The following is a 23,531-nucleotide window of genomic DNA, read 5'->3' as shown; positions in this document are numbered from 1 at the left end:
TCCCATGCACTTAGGCAAAAAGGTAACTTCTCCAGTGCCGTGGAAGCAATCTTGACGTCTCAACGCGTCTGCTTCGACACAATAATCAATATTAGGCCTACTCTCTGACTTTGGAACAACTGTTGGAGATGAAAGGGGGATAAGGGTCCCACTTCTTCAGAACTACTGAGGAGTGTAAAATGTATGACAGAACAGATAAGGATTGTAGAAACACTAACACTGAAGAGGATGTAGTTTTGCTTCCTAAGGCTTCAAGCTGACCAAGGGCGCTGTATGAGGTGACTTTAATAGGTTAAGACAGATAAGAAGAACAAAGATGTCTGACCTTGCAGTGGTTCTTATGTAACAGTCTCCTTAAGTGCATTGGACTGTTGAGCGCCTTCCCACCGCGGGATCAGACAAGGCAACATGTGGCTGCAATCCACTTTGCTTGGACATCCCTTGTGATACTTTGAGGGCCTTGTGAGCTCTCAGCGCATCGGGTGTGTGGTCCCAACGGAGCCAATCAAACCAATTAAAGAGGACTACTTAAGCCTCCTCTCATTAGTGTCCAAGTAAACAGCCTTAATTTTAGATGCATTTTAATGCCCATCATCCAGCTCCGAGGCGCCAGACGAGTGATGAAGGCTGCTAATTTTGTGCTTGCAAGTGTATTAAATGTCATTTCAACGAGAGAAAATGGTGGATTTATGTTGATCAGCAAAAAAAACCCCACCGAGTCAAATTTGCTTGCGCAGGGATGATTGATGAAAATGAAAATAATACGACATGCTCCTATTTGATTTCATAGCTCCAAACTCTCTATGCTACGCCGCAACACTTTGACGTGGTCAAGCACTGTTCCAAAACTAAAAGGTTAGAGATAGTATGCTGCATTTGCATGCACTTGCAGTTGATTGCGAAAGATGTAGCCTTCACGCTGCTCTCAGACCGAGCAAAGGCATGCCGAGGGTTGTGAGCTATCACTGTGAATATTTGCATAGGTGGGAGTATATGTCTGCACATGTCCATCCACCGGGGACATGAGCGATGGGAGCCACTGCAGCGCTATTAGCACAGTCAGCGGGAGCCAGGGCTGCAAGGCTAGATGGAAAGGACGGGCCAACTGGGTAGAGATCGCACAAGTACAAAACTCCCTGGGCCCGGAGCTTTCCAACAGTGGGTGGCATCAAAACAACCGTTGAGACAGAGCCGCACACACATATTCTCCCCTTGTCTATTTCCATGCCCATCCTTTTTTTCCATCTCCATATGATCTCCAGCGGTGCCCAAAGGTAGCAGGCATGGAGGATGCAAGAGACCTCAAGATTTACTTCAACACGCTTGCCAGTTTAGCTCTTATTAGAGCTAACTCATGGGAGACCGCTGCAGCTTCAAGGGTGATGTCCTGAGATGAGCGCAAATGTTGGTCAAATTGCGTCGATCTTTTTGCTTTTGTTTTGCTTGATTGTTTGTGAAGAGCACTAGTGAGATTTGCACAGACTGGTGCTCACGCACAGAGATGCAAGGGAATTTTTGACACTTGCATGCCTAAGTTTGTGCCCATGCTTACACTCACAAAGCATGTAGCAAAATCGGCCCATGCATCGTCACCATTACTGTTTTGGCCCGAATATAAGACGATGTTTTTTGCAGTGAAATAAGACTGAAAAAGTGGGGGTCGTCACATATTCGGGGTCATTTCACTTTTGCGCAGCTGTAAGTTAAAGGTTGCTGGTATCGACTGAGTATGTTGCTGTGATCGTGTGCGTCTTTGACACAAAGTGAGTATATACATTTCATTGTTACTACTGTTCACTGTTGTGCCGTTTGTCCGATCGTGGTTTGCTTCGTGTGCACGCCGTTTGATTGACAGCTCCGGTGCGCTCATAATCAACTAAGTACTGTATTTTTCGGACTAAAAGTCGCTCCGGAATATAGGTCTTATTAGCCATAAAATGCACAATCACGTGAAAAAAAACATATAAGTCGCTCCGGAGTATAAGTCGCATTTTGGGGGAAATTTATTCGACAAAACCCAACACCAAGAACAGACATGAACGAGCAACAACAGGCTAAACGATAGGTATGCTAACGTGACATAAACAGAAACGAAGAGCTGAGAACTGGCTGGGATAGGCTCCAGCACGCCCGCGACCCCAGTGGGGACTAAGCGGTACAGAAAATGGATGGATGGATGGATGGATAACTATTATCTAAGCAATAATATTATCAAACCATCTGTGTCACTCCAAATCATTAAATCCATCGATCAAATTCCTCGTCCTTTGTCAACAACGCCGCGCGTGCACCCTGACGTCAGCCTCGTCGTTATTCCACAGATCTAGTATATAACTAGATTGTAGCATTAACAAAGTACAAGGAAAGACGTGGGTTCGGTAAACGGCTCTTTATTTAACAAAACAAGAGTTCAACGAGCCAACAACTACTGAACTGTAACGATAAAAACATAAAAACAAGTTGCTACACAAAATAAAATATATCAAATGAGTATAACATAAATAGTTCACCGCCACACGGCCCCAAGCACCGGCGTCGACTTCCAGGCGTCTGGCGGCGTGGTCTTCCATCCCCGGAGGTGGCACTTCCAGCCACGGAGGTGGAAGAGAGCTCCATAGAATAGGACCAGGCGTGCGTAAAAGCCATGTCCGAGCCCCATCCATCGTCCCCGGACAGCCAACCGGCCGAGCACTGGCCCCCGACTTCCATCCACGGAGGTGAAAGAGAGCTCCGTAGAGTAGGACTGGGCGTGCGTAAAAGCCATGTCCGAGCCCCATCCACCATACCCGGACAGCCACCCGGCCGAGTGCCGGCCCCCGACTTCCATCCACGGAAGTGAAAGAGAGCTCCGTAGAATGGGACCGGGCGTGTGTAAAAGCCATAATAGTTTTTCAAACCTTCTGTGTCACTTCAAATCATTAAATCCTTCAAACTCTTCGTCCTCCGTGTCACTTACAAACAAAGCTGCTAATCATGCCGGTAGTACGTGGGGCCCTTCAACATCTTCGTCATCCCGTGTTCGAATCTTTGTCCTTTATGTAAACAACCGCCGCGCCGCGCTGCTGACGTCACTTGAAATTCAAATTACAGTAATCCCTTGCTACATCGCGGTTCGTTTATCGTGGTTTCACTTTTTCTTATTTTGAAAATTTATGAAAAAATTCCCATATAAGTCGCTCCTCAGTATAAGTCGCCCCCCCCCCCAAACTATGAAAAAAAACGCGACTTGCGTATAGTCCGAAAAAAACGGCATGTTGCTGTGATCGTGTGCGTCTTTGACACAAAGTGAGTACCGTATTTTCCGCCCTATAAGGCGCACCTAAAAACCTAAATTTTTATCAAAAGTCGACAGTGCGCCTTATAGTCCGGTGCGCCTTATATATGGATCAAGTGATGAATTTGTTGATCCATACTGGTTGTACACAGTGCTCTGCCAAAATGTTTTAGTACGACTAGTAAATTACAAGGTCGCATCGCTTCCCAACATTACGGTAACTGTAGTCAGGGGGCGTCACCAAATAGCTGTTGTACCCGCGAGGCTATTTCATTTCAAAATAGGCTGCTCCGTTAATGTTTCGAGTAAATCTACGGATCGATATGGAAGGGAAACATAGGTAAGTAGTACCAATGCGTTAGATCGAACTTTAGTCAGTTCTGATCATTTTATAGGAGATCGTTTGAGAAACGCGATTGTTTAAACTTTGCTGAGGCTCATGGGAGATTGCGAGCTGAGGCTCATATGAAATTGCGGATGGCTAATGCTATAACGATAGCTGCTATACGCGCGAGGCTATTTCATGTCAAAATAGGCTGCTCTGTTAATGTTTCGAGTAAATCTACGGATCGATATGGACGGGAAACATAGGTAAGTAGTACCAATGCGTTAGATCGAACTTTAGTCAGTTCTGATCATTTTATAGGAGATCGTTTGAGAAACGCGATTGTTTACAGAGGGCTCGTTGGTTATTGGCTAGTGGGTGCATACCGCAACCCTAGTCAACCTCAGTTTGTTGCAGTAAAGCTTCTGTTTTATGCGCCTTATAGTCCGGTGCGCCTTATATATGGACGAAGTTTTAAAATGGGCCGTTCATTGAAGGTGCGCCTTATACCCCGGTGCGCCTAATAGGGCGCAAAATACGGTATATACATTTCATTGTTACTACTGCCCACTGTTGTGCCGTTTGTCCGATCGCGGTTTGCTTCGCGTGCGCGCCTGATTGACAGCTCCGGCGCACTCCTTTAAGTTTGCCTCGCATCGTACGAGTAGCCGTTATGCAGCGGGACGGCAACTAATGGTCGCCAGCAAATGTATTTTGTCTTCTCGATCGATGACTTATGTTTGGTGTGTTGCCGAGAGTATTTCATTTATGGTTGTTTATTATTATTTTTTTGCCAATAATTCAGTAAAGCAATCAAAAATGAACCACGTCTGACCGACACCCAGGGCATAACCATCCGAGCCAACCCCCCTATACAGTCCTCAGGCTCCCCAACAATAGCATTATTTTATTGCAATGTTTTTCCTTATTTAGATTTGTTTCAAGACTACAGTTAGACTTCACTTTGATGGTTAATGCAGTTATTGCGATTTTGTTGTTTTATCACAGTAGATTAGTTTATTTACATTTCAAAACCCAGAAGCCATTCATTTACAAATGTGATTGCACTTTAGTTTACATATTTAAATGTTCAAATATTAAGATGTGATAGACACGTTTTGCATGACTTGAATGAGGCAAAATAATATGTTTTTCTCTTGAATATATTGTTATAATCATTTGTTTCAGATGTAATTATTTTCTGTATAAAAATTAAATTTGGATTTCAAAAAGTCTTTTTTCAAACTTGAGTCTTGAAAAAGAGGGGTTCGTCTTATAATCGGGGTTGTCTTATATTCGACCCAATACGGTACATCTCCCTCCAAACACAATGCACATGAACATAAAATATTTGAAGGGTGGAAGAATGTAGAGCAGAGCTCCTCTGGGAGCAATGCAGTTCCATAAGTACACACAAAAGTAGACTTGGCGTGACACGTGGTGCTGTCCAGTGACGACATGGCAGCATACTCACTGCTGTCACTGGGATTGGAGTCACGGCCTAGAGAGCTCAGTGTTTGTGGACGAGTGCGAGCGTGCAGTCAGCATTGCTTTGGAGACGGTGACTCAGACAGACAGAAAAGCATAAAGGCCCCCGGAAAAGCGCCTCCGTCGTTCCTGTTGAGTCTTTGATTGAGTTTGTTTGATGCCCGCGTGTGCATAAGAACCAGATGCGACGGGCCTGCTCCTTCGAGTGTATGAGCTCACTGAGCTCATAGTCAGGCCCTATTTTAAGGCTTGCGATTCATGAAGAGCTCGGGCCCCTACAGAAACATTGAGCTAATGATCAGCCTTGGCAATTAAAACTTATCTGTGAGTCAGAGTGGCATCAGGAGGACCATCTGCCTCGAGCACAGTAGCACTTATTCTGGCCTGCGGGACCACTTGCTGGGGTCACAGCTCGCCCAGCTTGGAGTGAGACGGTCACAGGATCCAAAGAACAATCTGCTGCCGAGCTCAAGTTCAGCCGAGACTCGCTCCGAAGACGTCGCTGCTGTATCCACACATGTTGCGCAGCACATTGTTGCACGCACACACGGGTGGGTACCCGTGACACTGGTAACCTCATCAGCTCCAGACCAGTGACTTTGCCCACCTGTTCCAGCAGTGTTGCCAAGAAATGGGGCGGTTATTGTACTGACAAGGGGGAGAGAGGTTGTCTTATCATTGAGGAAAAACTCCGGACATGCCGCTGATGACTGCACATGGTGTCCCAAATTACAACACTGGAATTAATCAGGTCTATCTAGCAAGACGTGAAATCAGACAAAAAATTGTTTGAAAATAAATTACACACTTTTAACAAGTGAGATTCTATTGTTTTATTCTTCAGAGAAAATTGATCACACTTTTCTTTGCCTAAATGTCATAAGTGAAGATGTCTGCAAAACAATGTTTGCTTCCAAAGTTCTACATAGTCCATCCATGTCAGCACCTTTCTAGTTCTCTGTGGCAGACAGGTGCCGAACCCCGCGAGGCTACCTGGTGTTTCAGGCCAATGCTTTGCAGTGACCTGTTGTGCATTTATCATATGCTTGGTTGATTCTGGCCCAGTTTCAAGGGACATGCAAGCCTAGGGAAGCATCATGCCAGACTCACAGGTCAGCGGCTCTTTCCCTATATGCCACGTGCTGAGAAGACAGCTGTTTCGTCTTTTATCCCTTCTGCCCTGCCCTGGGAATGTGAATTGCAGTCAGTAGCATCCTTTTAGTTGACATGGAATCAACATCAACACCTCGGTTCTAACAATTCTGACCCAATTAACATCTTAGAGATACCTACCAAGGCTTCCTTTGTGAACAACAATGACGATATAATTAATGTCTGAAATTGTCAAACCAACATCCTGCACCAACACAAGCGTCACTAGATACTCAGCTTCTTGGCAAAACCATTTCAAGGTAGGAAGGTAAATCGTAAACCAAAAGCTACCTGCAGTTATGCTCCCTACCTCCCTCTCCCCTTTTTAATCATCATTTTGTTGACTACTTAAAAGGCTGACTCAGAGGGCCCATATTGCCGTTTGTCTGTCTTGACATCTGGAGTAGCTGAATGACTGATTGTAACGCGTCTCTCTTACACAGTCTACCCTGATGGGAGCTTACTAACATCTTCATCTCTGCTTTTTCAGAGTAGCATAATGACCTCCAAGTAGCAGCCCTAATGGAACCATAATGGTCATTTATGCCGGGGGAGGCTCTGAGGGCACAGCTGTGGCGGCAGCAAGTTGCTTGCACAAGAAAACCAGTGAAGCGCCTGCCTGCTCAAGTCCCCCCACTTCCATCTCTCCCCACCATCCACATCTCCTGAATCCAATTCTTCTTATGAATGTGGCCTTTATGTGTGAGCGCAATTAACCGTTTATTCATGCGTGTGTCATGGAAGCTGATGCAGAGCTTGTCAACAATAGAATGATTCTACAAATGCCATGTGCAGCTTTATGTCTTGCCTTCTTGTCTTTGATGGTGTATTCACAGACAAAAAGCACATTTAATTATCGTCATTATCATTAGTGTCTTATTCATCACAGGCATCGTACAATAGCATTCGCACAGTAGATGATGCAAAGTGCTTACAATATGGCTTTGCTCTTGCTTCGCAATAGCCTTGTATGCGCATTAACTTAAGTAAGTATTAACCTTATTAACAGCCAATAGAGTTCTGAGCACAACCATTAGGAACATGTCATGTTGTTCCACTCCAGGCCTTCAAATGGACACTGGCTACCTTCTAGGCGATAGACATCGAGCATGAACTGCGCACGTTGTGCTTCTCTCCTGGGGGACCCGAGCTGAACAACACAATGGCACATTTAAATAATGCTAATGAGACGGTTGCGTGGAAACAGAAAGGTACAGTAACAAGAAGTATGCTTTGGGATCCTCCACTTTGTCCATTTGCACCATTACATTCCCATGCCTTATTCGAGAAAATGGACTGCTGGAGAGGATTCATTAGCTCTCTTTCACTTCCGTGGCTGGAAGTCCACGCCGCCACACGCCTGTAAGTTTGTTTTGTTAAATAAAGAGCCGTTTACCAAACCCACGTCTTTCCTTGAACTTTGTTAACGCTACAATATAGTTATGTAGTAGATCTGTGGAATAACGACGAGGCTGACGTCAGGGCGCACGCGCGGCGATGTTGACAAAGGACGAGGAATTTGATCGATGGATTTAATGATTTAGAGTGCACAGATGGTTTGATAACATTATTGCTTATATAATAGTTATTTGATATATAATTCATATATCGTTATATGGGCCTGTGGAATATTTTGAAGTGCAAGAGCCGTCAGCGGCGCGCACGCATTGTTGACAAAGGACGATTGATGGATTTAATGAATTGGAGTGATGCAGATGGTTATATTAACGTGTTATTTATGTAATAGTTTTTTGAATAACTCTGAATTTTACGTCAGGGCCGTTCTCAGCTCTTAGTTTGTGTTTATCTCACGTTAGCATACCTATCGTTTAGCCTGTTGTTGCTCGTTCATTTCTGTTCTTGGTGTTGGGTTTTGTCGAATAAATTTCCCCCAAAATGCGACTTATACTCCGGAACGATTTATATATGTTTTTTTTCGCTTTTTTGGGCATTTTATGGCTGGTGCGACTTATACTCCGGTGCGACTTTTAGTCCGAAAATTACGGTACCTACATTTTGTGTTATACAAGGCATCGTTGGTATGTACCTTTGTATAAGTTATTATTAGGGGTGTAACGATACATCGATACACATCGATTAATCGATATAATGCTCTACGATTTATTGGCATCGATGCTAAAGGTAAACATCGATTTATATCGCCGTGTTTGACCTCGGACATTAGACGCGACTTAATTTTGAAATCCAGTTCATTGTTGCTTGCTTTTTCTTTCCAGGAGCAGTGCGCTCGGCGTTGTTGTGTTGTGAGCAGAGCACGCACGTGAAAGGGGAGTCGACAACTAGTACGCGGCTCCTGGGCTGGTGCTATGGCTAGTGTCCAAAAAGACGAGGAAATTTGCTCCCCTTTAGGCTTCAAGTCATTCGTTTGGAAGCACTTTGGATTCCAAAGAAAAGATGGCTCAACGGACAAGACACGTGCAGTTTGTAAATCCTGCCATGCGGTGATCAAATATTCAGGGAGCCGCACATTTAAAGAAAAAACACGACATCAAAGTTCAGTGTTAAAGTAAGCAATTTGTATACTACAATACCCTTGTAATTTCCTAAATAAAGAGTTTGCAGTACCTTGTTGATTTTGCGTATGATTTGTTATAAATCAGGATATTGTTCTATATTTTTTATTTAAAAAAAAAATAATCGATCGTAGAGCACTATATCGCGATATATCGTGAATGAATCGCAGCAGGCTTTAAGATATCTGCAAATATCGTATCGTAGTTCTTTATATCGATATTATATCGTATCGTGACAAAACCCGCGATTTACACCCCTAGTTATTATGTATCAAAATACATGTTTTGAGTTCGGAAATGATAGTTTTCTGTGATGTTAGACGATCTGTTAGGAAAGCTAACGTTATGTCGTTAGCACTGGGTTTCATGGCTAACGTTAGTCATTCTTCTGTCGCCCTATTGTGGCCGTAGCCAATGTGTTCCTGTGTAATAAATATGTTAATAATTATTCACTAATTCATAGTTTAAACAGACAAATACAATTAATAAACAAAGTGATTGTGTTACTATACAGTGATTCATAAGATAATAAGATGCATTTGTTACAGTGACATGATAGAGATTTCATATTGATTTACCGTTTTTTTCCATGTCTAATGCGCCCCCATGTATAATACGCACCCTAAAAATAGCATGTTGATGCTGTAAAAAAGCCTGTACCCAAGTATAATACGCACCCAAATTTTGACTCCTACTTAAGTCCGTGAACGTAAAATTATTTCAGAAAAAAGATCATCTTTGGGAACAACCGGATGTTATTCTGCCGGTCAGTATCACTGTGCATGCGCTAGCAACCTCAATAGCGAAGAAATGTTTCTGATTTGTGTAGGGTACATTGTGACAGCAAACAAGCAGGTGATCGAGCAGGCGTCTGATACGAGAGCATTGTGTTCGTATGGAGCGTGTTTGAAGTGAACAGCAGAGAAGAAAGCGCATCTGTAATGGCGGCCTCCGTATCATATCCGGATTTAAAAAATAAAAAAATAAAAAAAATTTTTTTTTTTGTACCCATGTATAATGCGCACCCCAGATTTTAGGACAATAAATTAGTTAAATTTTGCGCATTATACATGGAAAAAAACGATAATTCATTTAGTTTGTATGACTGATTATACAATGTCGTTTGTATTCTCCCAGTTTCACCCTTTCCCTTGTTATTAAACCTGGAGTCAACCTTCAACCTGGCCTTCAGAGTCTTGATGAGTGAAAGTGGTTGAGCTTACTGTCTTCCGATATTCAACATATTTGGAGGGCAGGATAGTCATCTTTTGAGTGAAAGGTGTCTTCGGTTTTAAATACAGTGGGTCTACAAAACACGGTTGTATTTATGTCAAAATATCTATAAATTCATCAAATTGTGCCAATATTAATGACTAAGTCGATAAATTGTGTCGATTATCCAGCACAGAGATTGCAGAAAGACTTTGTCAGAGATGACAAATTCAATTCATTTCTGTTATTTAGTTTTGGAAGTTTAGTCATGGCCTAATGTCTAATTAAAGAGTTTAGAGTTTCATTTGGAGCTGCTTCAAATGCAACCTGCCAAAGCAGAAAAGCTCTAGCTTCATCAGTTTCCCTCTTCATTCACTTAATGTAAATTATTTACAACTTTAATAATGAACTTTTATACGATGCCAAGCAATCAATTAATTTAACACAGCAATAGGGCCTTCTGGTTAAATAATGGGGATCGTAATCAAAGAATAGCAAACCCCTAAAACGCAACTATGTTTTAAAAGATGACTATAACAAGTACAAAATAACCTAGAAAAAAGCGCTGAGCAAATAAGTTTAAAAAAAATTATTGGCATCTACATGCCTCTTCCCATTTTTCTTGATTACCACTGCAAACCACTCACACTCGAGGCATTACGCCCAAAGGCTGCTGCTGCTGCTGCTAGGCAATCACTGTGATTACACAAAAATGCAGCTAGGAAGCTCAGAAACTGAGAATATCAACGCGAGAGTAGCACAGCTCTCCCAAACAACCGAGGAAGAGCTTAACATAATATTTGGAATGAATGGAATGTGGTAATATTTTCGTCCGTTTTCGGTGCAAACGCAACATAATGTACGCCAATGCAACGCTGTCTCCTCTCCATTTAGGCTGCAGGTTGTTCTTTTTCTCAGCTGAGATTTTTTGGACCTCTACTTGTGTGTCGGGACTGCCAGTTTGAGTTTTGCACTTGCTGTGAATTTCCCCTCACTGATATCTTAGTACATTCAGTCACTGATCATTGTTTTAGAACTGCTTTATCTTGACAAGTGAACAATTGCCTAAACACTTGTCTATGGTAGCAGTGGACCCATGTGGTTTGCTGGGTGTAAAAAAATCTTTGGACCACTGCCTAGAATTTATGCCTCTTGGATCCGCTCCGCCATTTATTTTCAGCGAGGTTGTGTACAGTGAGAGAGAGAAAAAAAAACAGTCTGTTTCGACAATGAGGATGCTTCCACCAGTTTAGCAATGAAGGGCACGAGTCAATATTTGTCCCGGGGTGATCTAATTTGGACAAGGCGTTTGATTTATACATAAAAAATTCCAATTACCCCGTCAAGAGCTGAGCAAGTCCAGAGGACACCGTTTTAATCATACGCCTTTATCAAACTCTTTAAATTGAGTTTAACATGGAGAGGATAATGTATTCTGCCGCGGGGAAGGTGATATCACTTCATTTGCCCCAAACAGTAAACATTTAGAAAATCCATGCTTCACTAGATTTATTGAATAAACACTGACAGTTCTTTCGCTCTGAATCTCTTGAGTATCTTTTAAGATTTATTTTGGAGACATGAGTACAAATGCTGTTCTAGATGTGGCTGCACACATAAATGCAATCGTTTGTCACGAGTGACATCATGGATGGGTCAGCAAATGCACATGTAGCGTGCCATACATTGTTGCTGTCATTTTGGACATATCAGCTCTGCAGGTGGTCTCAGCTGGACATGTTGTGGTACCATTCCCGGATCCATTTCACAAAGATATTACCGACATCTGAGCTGCTGTCAGCCATTTCCCATTCCGGCTTATCAGTGGCAGGAGGGATGTCTGGCACAGCAAACAAAGTATGTGTAAAGTCCTTAAATAAAGCATGAAATGGAAGGGATCCCTGTGAGGCCTCTTGCAGTGGGCTGCTACACCTGAACCCCCCCCCCCCCCCCCCCCCCCCCACACACACACACAATCTACCGCTTGGACTCCCATTAAAGTGCCTTTACCCTCCAAGTCAACATTTCTCATCCGGAAATTCATTCTTTTGGCTTCCTAAAAGCGCATTTCGCCTTTCTTCACCGAGGAATTTGCATACATTGGCTGGTGGAAAATGAAGAATTTATCCCATTTTTGTCATTTGGTCATGCTGGTGTTCAAGTTCAGCATCACATAATTGACTTTGCTACTTGTCGGCTCACAATAGCTGGTTAAGAAATCTGGACACGTCACATTCTTGTAATGCTGCAGGTGATTTGGTGACTGACGTGGATGTTGATGACCATTTATGTGTGCGTTATTGTGTGTGCAACAAAGTACTGCCGTCTTACTAATGTCTTGAAGAAAAAAAACTGCAACTCACCAGGGAACTGGTAGCTGTAGCTGGGTGCGAATCCAGTGTATCCACGGCCATACGTAGCCACGATATTGGGGTAACCTTTAACAAACAGATTGAAAATGCTTCAGACACACATTCAAAAATACAATTTGGTTTGAAAGTGATAATTATCTTTCTGAGCCCTAAGCCACACAGAAAGAGATCAAATGTGACCCTCTAAATAGCAGGAGATTTGGAAAGAATCTTTTATCAAGCGGACAGCCTAATATGTTTCATGTCCGACCCTCATTTAGCCCGTTTGAAAAATGGCGAGGTAGAAGTCATTTACTTGCTCGCTTCCAGCCTAATAAAAAGAGGTGACATGTATTCATGGTTCATCATGTTTATGGTTCACTGTCAAGTGGAAAACATTCACAGTGTTGGCAGAGCGGCGACAAGTGGCAGCCCTAAATCAATGGTCAACTGTCTTAATTAGATTAGCAACTAATTTTGATGGAACCGCTCTTATTGTTTTCCCAACACATCAGCCAGTCACAGCAATCCATCCAACAATGCGGACGGATTTAGACGAATCTCCCTAGAAGAAAGTCAACGAGTACCCTTAGGCAAGATCTTCTCTTGGTTTCCAGCTCTTTTTATTGACCCAAAATGTTGAGGCATTTTTATTAGAGAGTAATATCATTGATGTCCCTCTTGGGAGCACAGTAGTTTATGTTTTGTGGACTGCGCAGAAAGCTTCATACATTAAAGTTGCTGGATAAAGTTGCTCGGCTCGAGTGTGATTTAGAATGGGACTGCCGGTAGCCCTTAGCTGAGCCACCGCGGTTCGCATGCCAATGCTTGACTCTTTACGAGTAAACAATCTTATTTAGAGTTTGGAGAATAGGATCGAGTTCCATTACAAAGAAGACTGAAAAGCAGCAGATGTATTGTCTATCTGCTGTCACAATGCTTATTAGAACAGCAGAACCTAACAGTTCATTAGCTCGACAGGTTGAGGCTGAAGCAGCTGTGGGCAACATATTGAGACAAGGAGGCGAGGGTCCGGTGAGGCAAGCAGAAACAAACAAAAACAACAACACGAGAAGAGTGGGTGCACGAGCAAGTGGACCAACATGTGAGTCAGGGATAATTTAAGTACCATCAAGGACAATATATACATACTGTGATTAACCCTCACATTATGCTATATGTCTCAGTCTCCCATAAGCTATTGCAGCCTACCAAGCATGACTGAACCTAATGAGGGGAACAAGTCTATCAGGCCAGGACAAAAGACTGACCATACAACATTATGTTGAAAATTGGATAAACTCTAGAACGGGGGTCACCAACACGGTGCCCGCGGGCACCAGGTCGCCCGTGAGGACCGCATGAGTCGCCCGCAGGACGCTTCTAAAATTAGCTCAAATAGCGGCACTTGTCAGTGAGCTGCATCTATTTATTTTATAGTCAAACCTCGGTTTTCAAACATCTTGGTTCTCGAACAAATAGGAATTCGAACAAAAAAATTTAGATTTTTTGCTTCGGTTGTCAAACAAAATTCGGAGGTCAAACCTCGCAAAATGAGCCGGGAGGACCCGAGAAAACCCGACCGCGCGGCCCGGATACCGACTGACTCCGTTGTTATTGTATTTTTGTTACTTTGAGGTTTATATAACCCCTAATCCAACCTCCAAAGAAAGTAGGTGGGAGCAGTAAAGCCATTCTAAAACACAAAGACGCTCTTAAAGCAATGCGACAGCGAGCGCCCGGCGCGCTGCGGTTGCGTGATCGGACTAAATTAAGCTCCCTGCGCACTGAGGTCCACTTAAATTTTGGAAAGTACATCAGAACTTTAAAAATATTTTCTAAAATTTAGCCATGGCTCTGTCACAATAATGCGACCAGCGCGGTGCAGTTGCGCGGTCGGCGACGCGCTACGGTTGCGCCTTCGGCGGTGCGCTGCAGTTGCCCGATCGGGCAAATATGCGCAAATGAAAAAATGCTTAAAAAAGGTGGGTTTTTTTGTCTTGAAACGGATTACATTTTTTCCCCATTATTTGTAATGGGAAAAGTAGATTCGGAATTCGACCGATTCGCTTCTCGAACCGCCTTCTGGAACGGATTGTGGTCAAAAACCAAGGTTTGACTGTATTTTTGCTATTCTTGTTAAAATCACACATGTGAACTGGAAATGACAATAATAACACATAGTGAAAGCTAAATTGAGCAAATTGGCTATTTCAGAAGTGTGTGTCAAACCCTTTGGCTTAATCAGTACCCAGGAAGTAGCTCTCGGTTTAAGAAAGGTTGGTGACCCCTGCTCTAGAAGGACATTTTAAAACAAAGACGCGCAAAATGCTCTATCCGGAGCAGACCGTACAGTATTTTGCATGCACGCATTTTCATTGGTGTGTGAAAGCACGCGTGTCGATTCTGCTCTGTATGCGTCATAGCCCGTGCCGGTTGGAATCAGAAAGGTTGACCTTGGTCATAAATATCTAATCAGTGTTTGCTGTCCATGAAAAAGATCAATTTATTCCTGACCCAATGGGAAAATGTGTCTGCCCCAACCATCTCCACCTCGCTTGCAGACGGGGAAAAAAAAAAAAAAAAAAAAGCTAGGCGGTGAGGGGGAACGTTAACCTGCTGTGTATGAATGCGTGAAAAAAAGAAAAATCTTCATTAGCCTCTGATGAAAAGTCATCACCTGGAAGCCACAGATGGATAGCTTTCATAAAAGCCCCCATTGTTTGTTTGGGCTGAAAAGAAGTGAGATGTGATACAATGAAAAGCCATTACAGAGCAGCAAAAATGGGATATTACGTCTTTGATATTGTCAAACAGAAGAAATGCCAAGCCAAAATTGCTGCAAAGCCAGTCTTCAAGGTTGATGTGCCACATTTCAACCAAATTTGCTTGCGAGAGAGAGATACATTTCCGTTTTGGCCCAAAGTGGCGCAAGACACTCACCTCATACCATGCACATTGAACACTTGCAAATATTTTGAGGGGAAGATAAACACAAGTGGCAGATAGAGAGGGAGGGGGGTGGGGTTAGCTATTCCATTAAATGAAGCCTGCCATTGTGTTTGTCTGGCCCGACAGCAGCATCTTTGCTTGCTCTTCTTTGCCTTATTAATATGCATGCTAATGTACCTATTTTATGGCTCACCAGCTCTGATTCACTTTAAAATCAATTATCCATCTGGCTCCGCCATATCTCGCTCAGGCTCAAATGTCTATTTATTTCAACAAACATACGTCGGGCACAGCACAATAAAGATAAATGCCTCGATTAGAGGCAGTAAACAAAGGACCGAGGGAAGGCTTTAATGAGATTTGGCACAAAAGAAGCTTACACTTTCTTAAATAATGAGCCAAGGGTCTTGTTTTTTTTCTAAATGCAAATGATATCAAGGAATGTTTGGCCGTCCTTGTTCCAATTTCATTTAGATAAGAGTGTCTCTAAACACATTGGCTGTTAATATTCTTACATGAGCACATGACTGCCTTTCTGTCTGCTTCGTCCTGGCGGAGGAGAAGAGTGCTTCCCCTCCACGGACACATTAATGCGTGACGAGTTCCCCGAAGTTCCCTAGGCCTTTCAAAATATGCCGAAAAGAGGAGATGCAAGTGACTGATGTGAAGGAAAGTTGAAAATAGCTTCCGTAAAGTTCAATGAATCCAATCTGAATGATCACTCAAAGTGATTTCCTTTTTCCTTGCCTTTTTTTTTCCTGGATGTCCGGGGTGCTAAAGTGTAGAACAATGTAGAAAAGTGGCAATTGTGTCCGCCCATGTATAAGTAACATGTATTCAAGACTCACAGAGTGGTGATTGATGATTACTACTGAACTTGAAATCTAACTTATCAAAAGAGATCCTATAGCTAAGAAACTTTTCTTCACCAAACAGTCAAAAGTGACCGCAATCCACGTTCTCAGGTGCTTCCAATATTGTGCTACTTGGTGCAGATAAAAATGCATGAATATGGCACAGTGTGCACCTGCTGTACATGGGGTGGGTGGGGGCGATCTACATGCAGAGCAAAACGAGTCTCATGCAATCAGCGGCGTGTTTCTTTTGCTTTTGAATGGAAAAATAAATCTTTGATGTGAGGGCAAATCCATTTGGGTGGGTCGCACATACAAATTACATGCATGGGAAGGCCAAGGATAGAGGGAGCGAGAGCGGGAGAGAGAAAAAAGAGGATGGGAAGCAGGACGGGAGAGAGTGAAATAGTGTTAAATAAAAAGGGCCAGAGGCTTGGGCAGGATGGTAATGAAGAGGGGTAGAGCAGCAGCTGAGGTCCCTGTAGATGAGATCTCTCCCTGACATGTATGTCTCCTTCATTACCCATTAAGGGGGGCACAGTGATGAATCCTTAATATGACATTACACCAATTTTCCTCTTCATTTAGCCTGCTAATGTGCTGGTCTGCTCCTGTATGGCCAGGGGCTGTCTGCACGCACCAGACTTCACCAGAAATAGAGCACAGTGGCCACTGGTGGCATACCTAATTAGGGCCACTGTTCAACTAATGGGCCTTTTTTGACAAGCGGTTGCCTCCGTTGACTCTTTTTTTCGCACAGGTAGAAACCATGACCAAACGGCACACGAGTGCTCACGCCTTCCTTCAAAATGAAATCTTATGAATTGAATGCCTTCACCCACACGGGACACAAACATTTAAGCGCTAAATGACTTTCATAAATGGACTGTTTAGAAGCGACACTGCGACCCTCCAAAAATTGCGACAAACGTGTCACAAAGATGCCGTGCACAAAAGACAAAAAAAATAATCCATCGGGATCATCATTTGAAAATTTTTAGGGTGTTATGCCATATTATTTCCACTTGCTGCTTTTCAAAATGATCATTTCAAAAGGCTCGATAAGGCTCGCTGCTGTCAAAAGAAACTCACAAAAACCATTTTCAAGTAATGGCCGACAAATTCACTGGCTCTACTTTTGATACTGCTTTGATGGCTTTTCTATTCTTTAGATGGAACAAGATTTGTTGTCAGAAATATGGACACATTATTGTGTGCGTGTGTGTGTGTGTGTGCGTGTGTGTGTGTGTGACTTACTCAGCATGCCCATCCCTAGCATGAAGGCATCCATGGTGTAGGGCAGACCCCTGGCTCGCCCTCGTGTTCCAGGAGGGAACATCACCTCCTTGGGCTGGGCCTTCTTACATTCTACCTATGGAGACAGACACAGAAAGAAACAGCACAGCCAAAGCATTAGACTGTGCAAGTACACAAGCAGACAGATCTGACAGGGCTGTCCAAACTCTTTAAGGTAGTTTTCTATTTGACTTGCAGAGCCCGAGATGTGTTTCGTGGAGAAAAACAAGACAGAGTCAATCCGAGCACCTCACATTTTAGAGGCAGGCCCCTGTGGAAAACTTACAATCATGCTCTGGCTTCTTTCAAGCAAAGGTTATTGCTCTGGTGGGCATGTGCCCAATGCTTCGGGGAAATACACGCTAAATACTTTCAAAGACTTTTGGAGAATACAAAGTGGAAGCAGCTCTGCATGCTCTCCAATGACATGAATTGCTGCGGGAAAAGCGGCTTTGCTTAATCTGTTAGCTGAATCATTAAATTCACCACTTAGCTATTGTCACCTAATGACGTAATGACTGCTTCCTTCAAACTGTCAAGAGTGTGTGAAGGAGAGAGATGTGGCGCTTTCAAGAGTTAAAGAAGGTGAAAATAGAGGAGGACAGACTCAATGAAAAGTCCATTCTCAACAGAATCATTAAGTGATACCATTGGGAATGAGGAAAATCACATTTTCTACATGGAAGCTTTTCCAGACTGAATTTTTTATGCTATCACAAATGTCGGCTTCTGCAACTTTTCAGGAGGTCTTGTCAACACATAGGACACTGTATACATTTCTTGCATTGATGCTTTTTTCATGAGCAAACAGAAGAAAGAAATCCTCCAGTTATGACCATTTCAATATATTTCTCATGAGTATGTAAAGCACAAAGGTGGACTAGAAATGACTGTCCTTCAGGGACAAGTGTTGTGGGTGTGTTGTTTGTGTGTGCGTTGTTTGTGTGTGCGGCAGGGGAGGTGGAGAAGAGCTCTTTACCTTCATCCAGCAGTAGACTGGCAGGTGAAGTAAAGGACTTTTCTCATTCATTGTGTTTTGGAAATGCTAATTCATGGGGAATGTGATCAGTGATCAGAATCAATCAAACAGTTCCTATAACATTGATTGTTGTTTCACAATACTTGATACATGTTGTACATAAATGCATATACTACTGCCTTTTTTTTACACATTTTGTATTTCATATGCTTTTTACACTTTATCTTGTGTGCTCTTTTATTTAAATTTGCTTTTTTGCACCAAAGGGAGCATCGCTCAAATATCGATGTACTGTGTACAGCGACAATAAAGGCAATTCTGATTCTAACAAAAACACATATTATTCAGTGACGGAGCTAGAGGGGGTGTGGCGGGGACACAAGCCCCCCTGAAATATCCTTGGACCTCCCCAGGTGAGGGAATTTTAGCGGCCATATATCAGAACACACCAATGATTTCTTTTTATTAGAAGACCCAAGAACAGCATCGATATTTTTGCTCAGCTGACTGCGCGCATGGATAGGGTTGACTGCTTGAAACAGATAAAAAAACGTTTGCTACAGAGACCGATGAGCTCGATAAGATTATTAAGATGCCTGAGCAAAGGGACACAGTATACTAATAGTGACATATTGTACTTTTAGAAAATGTAACATTTGGATAAAGCAAAATCCCCTCAGTGTTTAGAATCTCAAAGGAGCTGTTAGATCTGATGTTTCTTCTGTGTGCTCTCTGTAAAAGCAGAGGAATGTGAAGTCATTTTAAGGACTGCACACTCCCTGTGGTGCTTCAATATTCCGAGATGCTAATGTCTCCACGCATACAGAGACACTTTCAAGTGATGCCATCATCAAATGTCTGCCATCACTTGCAAATTTGAGCACTGTTTGAGCTCTCCTCAAATGTCCCAAGCACTGAGCATGGTGGACTTTACCGCCTTCACCGCTCATCGCTTTTCTTCTTCTTCAAGTATAAACATGTCATTACTTACAGGCCGCAATTTGCAAGGCAACCTTCCATGTGGAACTGACTCGCCCAAACAGTGCCCCTTCTCCCTCATTAGGCACATGATGTACAAACACTACAGAACATTTCCATTAAAAAAATACACTATGTATTTTTCAAGCCGTTTTCAACAGCACGCTGAGTTCATTTTTTGTGGTAGTTTTCAGACCAAAATACTAGTCATAACACATTAAGTCTGCGGCAATGATGATTTAGCTCCAAAAGACAATTTTACAATGTCAGAAGGCAAACCACACGCATACGTGCGCAAACACCCACCCACACGTGATTCCTGATGTGTACTTTAAATGCTTCTTATCTATAATGTTCAGCGGCAGCGTGACTGATTGGTTTGCAGGGTTCACAAGCAACTTCACAACCAGTCCAGCTGGAAATTGACAATTCAGAAGATGCGACTAATTAAAAGCTATTGCGTCGGTTTTCAGATTGGTTTAAGGGGCTTGACAAAAAGTGTCATGCTTTTGATCAGTAATGCTTTTTGTTTATTAAAGCTATGCGAAACAGCAGCCAAGAGGCGGATCAAAACATCAAACTGTATTTTGCTGTGATACATTTGGTGTGCTGAGGAACATCAAGACCGCACTATTAGCGTAGATATGCTCACATCACGGTGACTGTCTTGTGATGCCTGCCTGTACACACTACATGGCCAGGTCTATGCAAATTGTTATAGTTGTTGCTCTAAAATAGAGGACAAGGCCACTTTTCATTATTTTAGTTTTTCTCTACTAAAATATGTTTTCTCTACTAAATATGTTTTGTATCAATGCCAATAGCAGCTTTAAAGTGGCATTCTCTTATGGCACTTTTATTCATATCCCTTTCATATCCCTTGAAATGTATTGTCATCTCCTCAGAGCACTAATTGGATGGTTGTGTCAGGAACCCAGAGTGAGAAACTGATGACAAAGACAAAATTCCTCCCTCCTGTTGTGAGCCTTGTTTATTGAAAAGAAAAGAAAAAAAAGAAGAATCAAATTAAATTAAATTAAATGTCCATTTTAATCACTGGCCTTTTTATTTTCTATCATGGTAAGAACAAAAATGAAGTCTGAAAATCAAACTGTGACTGGCTATACACTCCTGGAAAGCAACAAATGATGCAAGCAGATCTGCTCCACAGAGTCAAGACTTAATGGGACATCAGTACAGCAGAGAGAGAAGGTTGTGAGCGTCTTGCTGAGCAGCAGCCTCATTTTAATTATAAATAAGGACATACAGTGTCAGAGAGGAAGTGCTCCTGGTTACACCACACATGGACTCAAGGTGACATCGGCACACCACACCAAAGGGTCACTCATTCATATCGAGGCCCAGTGGTGACCTTGTGCACTTCCGAGAGGAAGAGCATGGAGAAGGTGGGGTGCCCTACACGTCACGTGCATCGCCCTCACGACTTGGGTGAATTTCTGTCTCAATCAATTATTCAAGGACCATCTTCGATAATACTCACAGGGAGGATGGATGAGGTCTATTTCTGTATAGTACTTCATAAAAATGAAGACAGGAAGCATTTTTTATTTTATGTGCTGATGCTTAAAGTAAGCCAATAACCAGCAGCCTCCTCTGCGACTCCACGGCAACACCGAAGGGTCTTTGAAAAATGCTCTCAACGCTCTCCACATCCTTTCCTTTTTGCACACATGTCAGCACTTTGAGGGCTACGCTTATTTCCTGCATACGGGGACATTTATCTTAGGTGTTATCAAGAGGACCTCTCGCAAAGGTGACAAAAGCCTCGGAAAAGCCTAAAGCCTCTGGGCGGTTCTCCAACATGGGCCCCTGGCCGAAAATTTCAGAACTTTCTGAGAGTCACTAAAGACTTCAGGAGAGAGGGAATGAAAAAACACAACACGGAGCAGCCATAGTTCTAGCTTTAATTGGAATCTATCTTATCATATTGGCTGTGTAAAAGAATATATAATGAACTAACTATATGTGTGGTTGTGGCTCCTGTTCACACATTAACCGCATACATGAGCAACATTTTGGAAACAATGTTTCACAGGCCTTTTCTCATTAGTTGTTGCTACGAAATGCAAAGGGAAATGCAAATGATGCATTTCTATGTCTAATGAGCATTATTACTAGCACACAACTATCTTGTGATTAGCACTCAGAAACAGAAAGTGATTTGGACTGTAATTAAATGTTAGAATAGCTCCAGAGGATGAATCCACAGTTTGTAAACAATCAATTTTTCATCCTGTATATTGCATTAAGCACAGGTAAGGGGACAAATGGCATTCCCTTTGCTTATTATTTTAGGACACATGAAAAAACAAACAATCTTTGCTATTTATGTTCAAGCTTTGAGCATAGACGTATAAAAATGTCAACAGTGTGCTCCAACTAAATGTCACAGGATGTGACAGAATATCTTTTCTACAATAATTTCAAAAACACTTTGGAGCACAGAATAGGATGCAGCATTGAAGCATCGAGGAGTGCACGCCGAGGTCATGTGTGACCCGGGCTGGTCCCTGGTGAACAAGGTTCTACTACACTGGTCCTGTCTGTCAGACAGACGGTCAGTCTGTCAAGTTGTGGAAAAGGCCAGAGGGAGGGGGGAAGGGGAGGGGCACTTTGAGAAAACTGAAAGGCAATATTCCCTCCAGTAAATAACACAACGGCTCAAGTCCCACTATTTTGATTCATCAGTCCCCATGTGTGCAGACCATGCTTTACTAGTATGACAGTTAAGAATGTAAAGGACATCTACACCTTTGATAATGCTCACATGAGCCTGGAACAGGTTCATGCAGCTGAAAGGCTGAGGAAACAATTGTACTTGCATCCCGCAATTTGCCAGATTCCGTTGCAATAACAAATGGATATCTCTCCAGAAGTTTGCGTGGTGGAAATGTGGTGGAGGTGGACTCAGAGTCATGACGCAGTAGATCGGTTACTCGAAATCATCGTTTAACGGCAAGACAAGTATGCTTTTGAGTGCCCTGAGATGGCCAAGCTCCAAGTGTAAATAAAACAAGCACCGCAGGAGCCTGTGGAAGGCGTTAATCCCCAACTAATGAACTCAGACTCTGCTTGCATCATCCCTGGACCTCGTCACCTTTGTGTGTCCCTCTAAATGTGTGTGCGTGTGTGTGTTAGGGATTGTGGAAGAGGGACAGGCTCCCAGTCTCCTGTCTATCAGCCTGACAGGCACAACTCAGTCACACAATTTCACGCTTTGTGGCCAGTACACACCACTACTTTCCCATCCCCGAAACCCACAGAACCACAGGGGGTGGTGCGTGCTTGTGAGTGGGGCTGGCACTCTCAAACACACACTTGTACACATTCTTCCACACACACTTGCACGCACACGCACACACACAGACACACACCCGCACCCACGCAGACACACACACGCACCCCCCCCCCACACACACACACGCAAATATTCGAGCGAAAAATAGATACATCAAATACTAATCCCTCAATGCACACCTGAAATTGAAAAAATAAATAAAGAAAGAATGGACTTACCATTTTATTATTGATTTCATGAAAATGAATTTCACAGACTTTCTCAACGATGTCTTCACTGTCAAAAGTTATGAAACCAAATCCTGTGCAGAGAGAAGCAGATGGCAGGGAGGGAGAAAAGGGGGACAGGAAGTTAGTAAAAACTTTGGAGGAAATGGACAACAAGGTTGACTGTGGATTGCACATCTTTGTGGCGAGTGGGCGTGGCCTTGCGAAGGTACGAGGCATTATCCTCTTTAAATCAGGAGGAGGATGAAAGCTGCCACATTAATCGGGACAACCCAAAACCTCTCCCACAGATGGGCAAACTTGCACAGAGCTCATTGGATGAGATTCAGGTAGCCGTTCAGCATCTGAATTTCAGGATATATTTTTATTCTGTTATTTAAATGCAACTGTCTTTATGTTAATGCCGGCTGGCCGGCCATTTACACCAAGACTCTTATGCTTTATTTATAATTGGAAAGCACAACTTCTCTTTTAACACAGAGGGAGAGTCAAGAAGGTTTGCGCCTTGTGAACACAAGTGGAATGTGATGCTCGCTTAGGCGCAAGGTGATGGACAAAGCAATCTGCCTCCTCTATAGCAGCAAAGCGAT

At 42.9% G+C, this 23,531-nt stretch overlaps 1 protein-coding gene across 10 annotated transcripts in view; it reads right to left on the bottom strand.

Moving 5' to 3' along the window:
• LOC133168388 (RNA-binding protein Musashi homolog 2) overlaps positions 1 to 23,531 on the bottom strand; it is a 201,697-nt gene that overhangs the window by 44,325 nt on the left and 133,841 nt on the right. For 9 of the 10 annotated variants that reach the window (XM_061299922.1, XM_061299928.1, XM_061299923.1 and 6 more), the window contains exons 8-10: positions 22,933 to 23,015; positions 17,400 to 17,514; positions 12,349 to 12,423 (exon numbers count right to left, since the gene is read on the bottom strand). In XM_061299922.1, the coding sequence (XP_061155906.1) occupies positions 12,349 to 12,423; positions 17,400 to 17,514; positions 22,933 to 23,015 (273 nt within the window). Of the gene's footprint in view, positions 1 to 11,532; positions 11,826 to 12,348; positions 12,424 to 17,399; positions 17,515 to 22,932; positions 23,016 to 23,531 lie in introns of those variants that run through there. The other variant, XM_061299931.1, reaches the window with a different exon arrangement.

This window comes from Syngnathus typhle, linkage group LG15 (genome assembly GCF_033458585.1).
Source record: "Syngnathus typhle isolate RoL2023-S1 ecotype Sweden linkage group LG15, RoL_Styp_1.0, whole genome shotgun sequence".
NCBI classification, from domain to species: Eukaryota; Metazoa; Chordata; class Actinopteri; order Syngnathiformes; family Syngnathidae; genus Syngnathus; species Syngnathus typhle.
The sequence above is the reverse complement of the archived record's forward strand: the minus strand, read 5'-3'. Positions and strand labels throughout refer to the sequence as shown.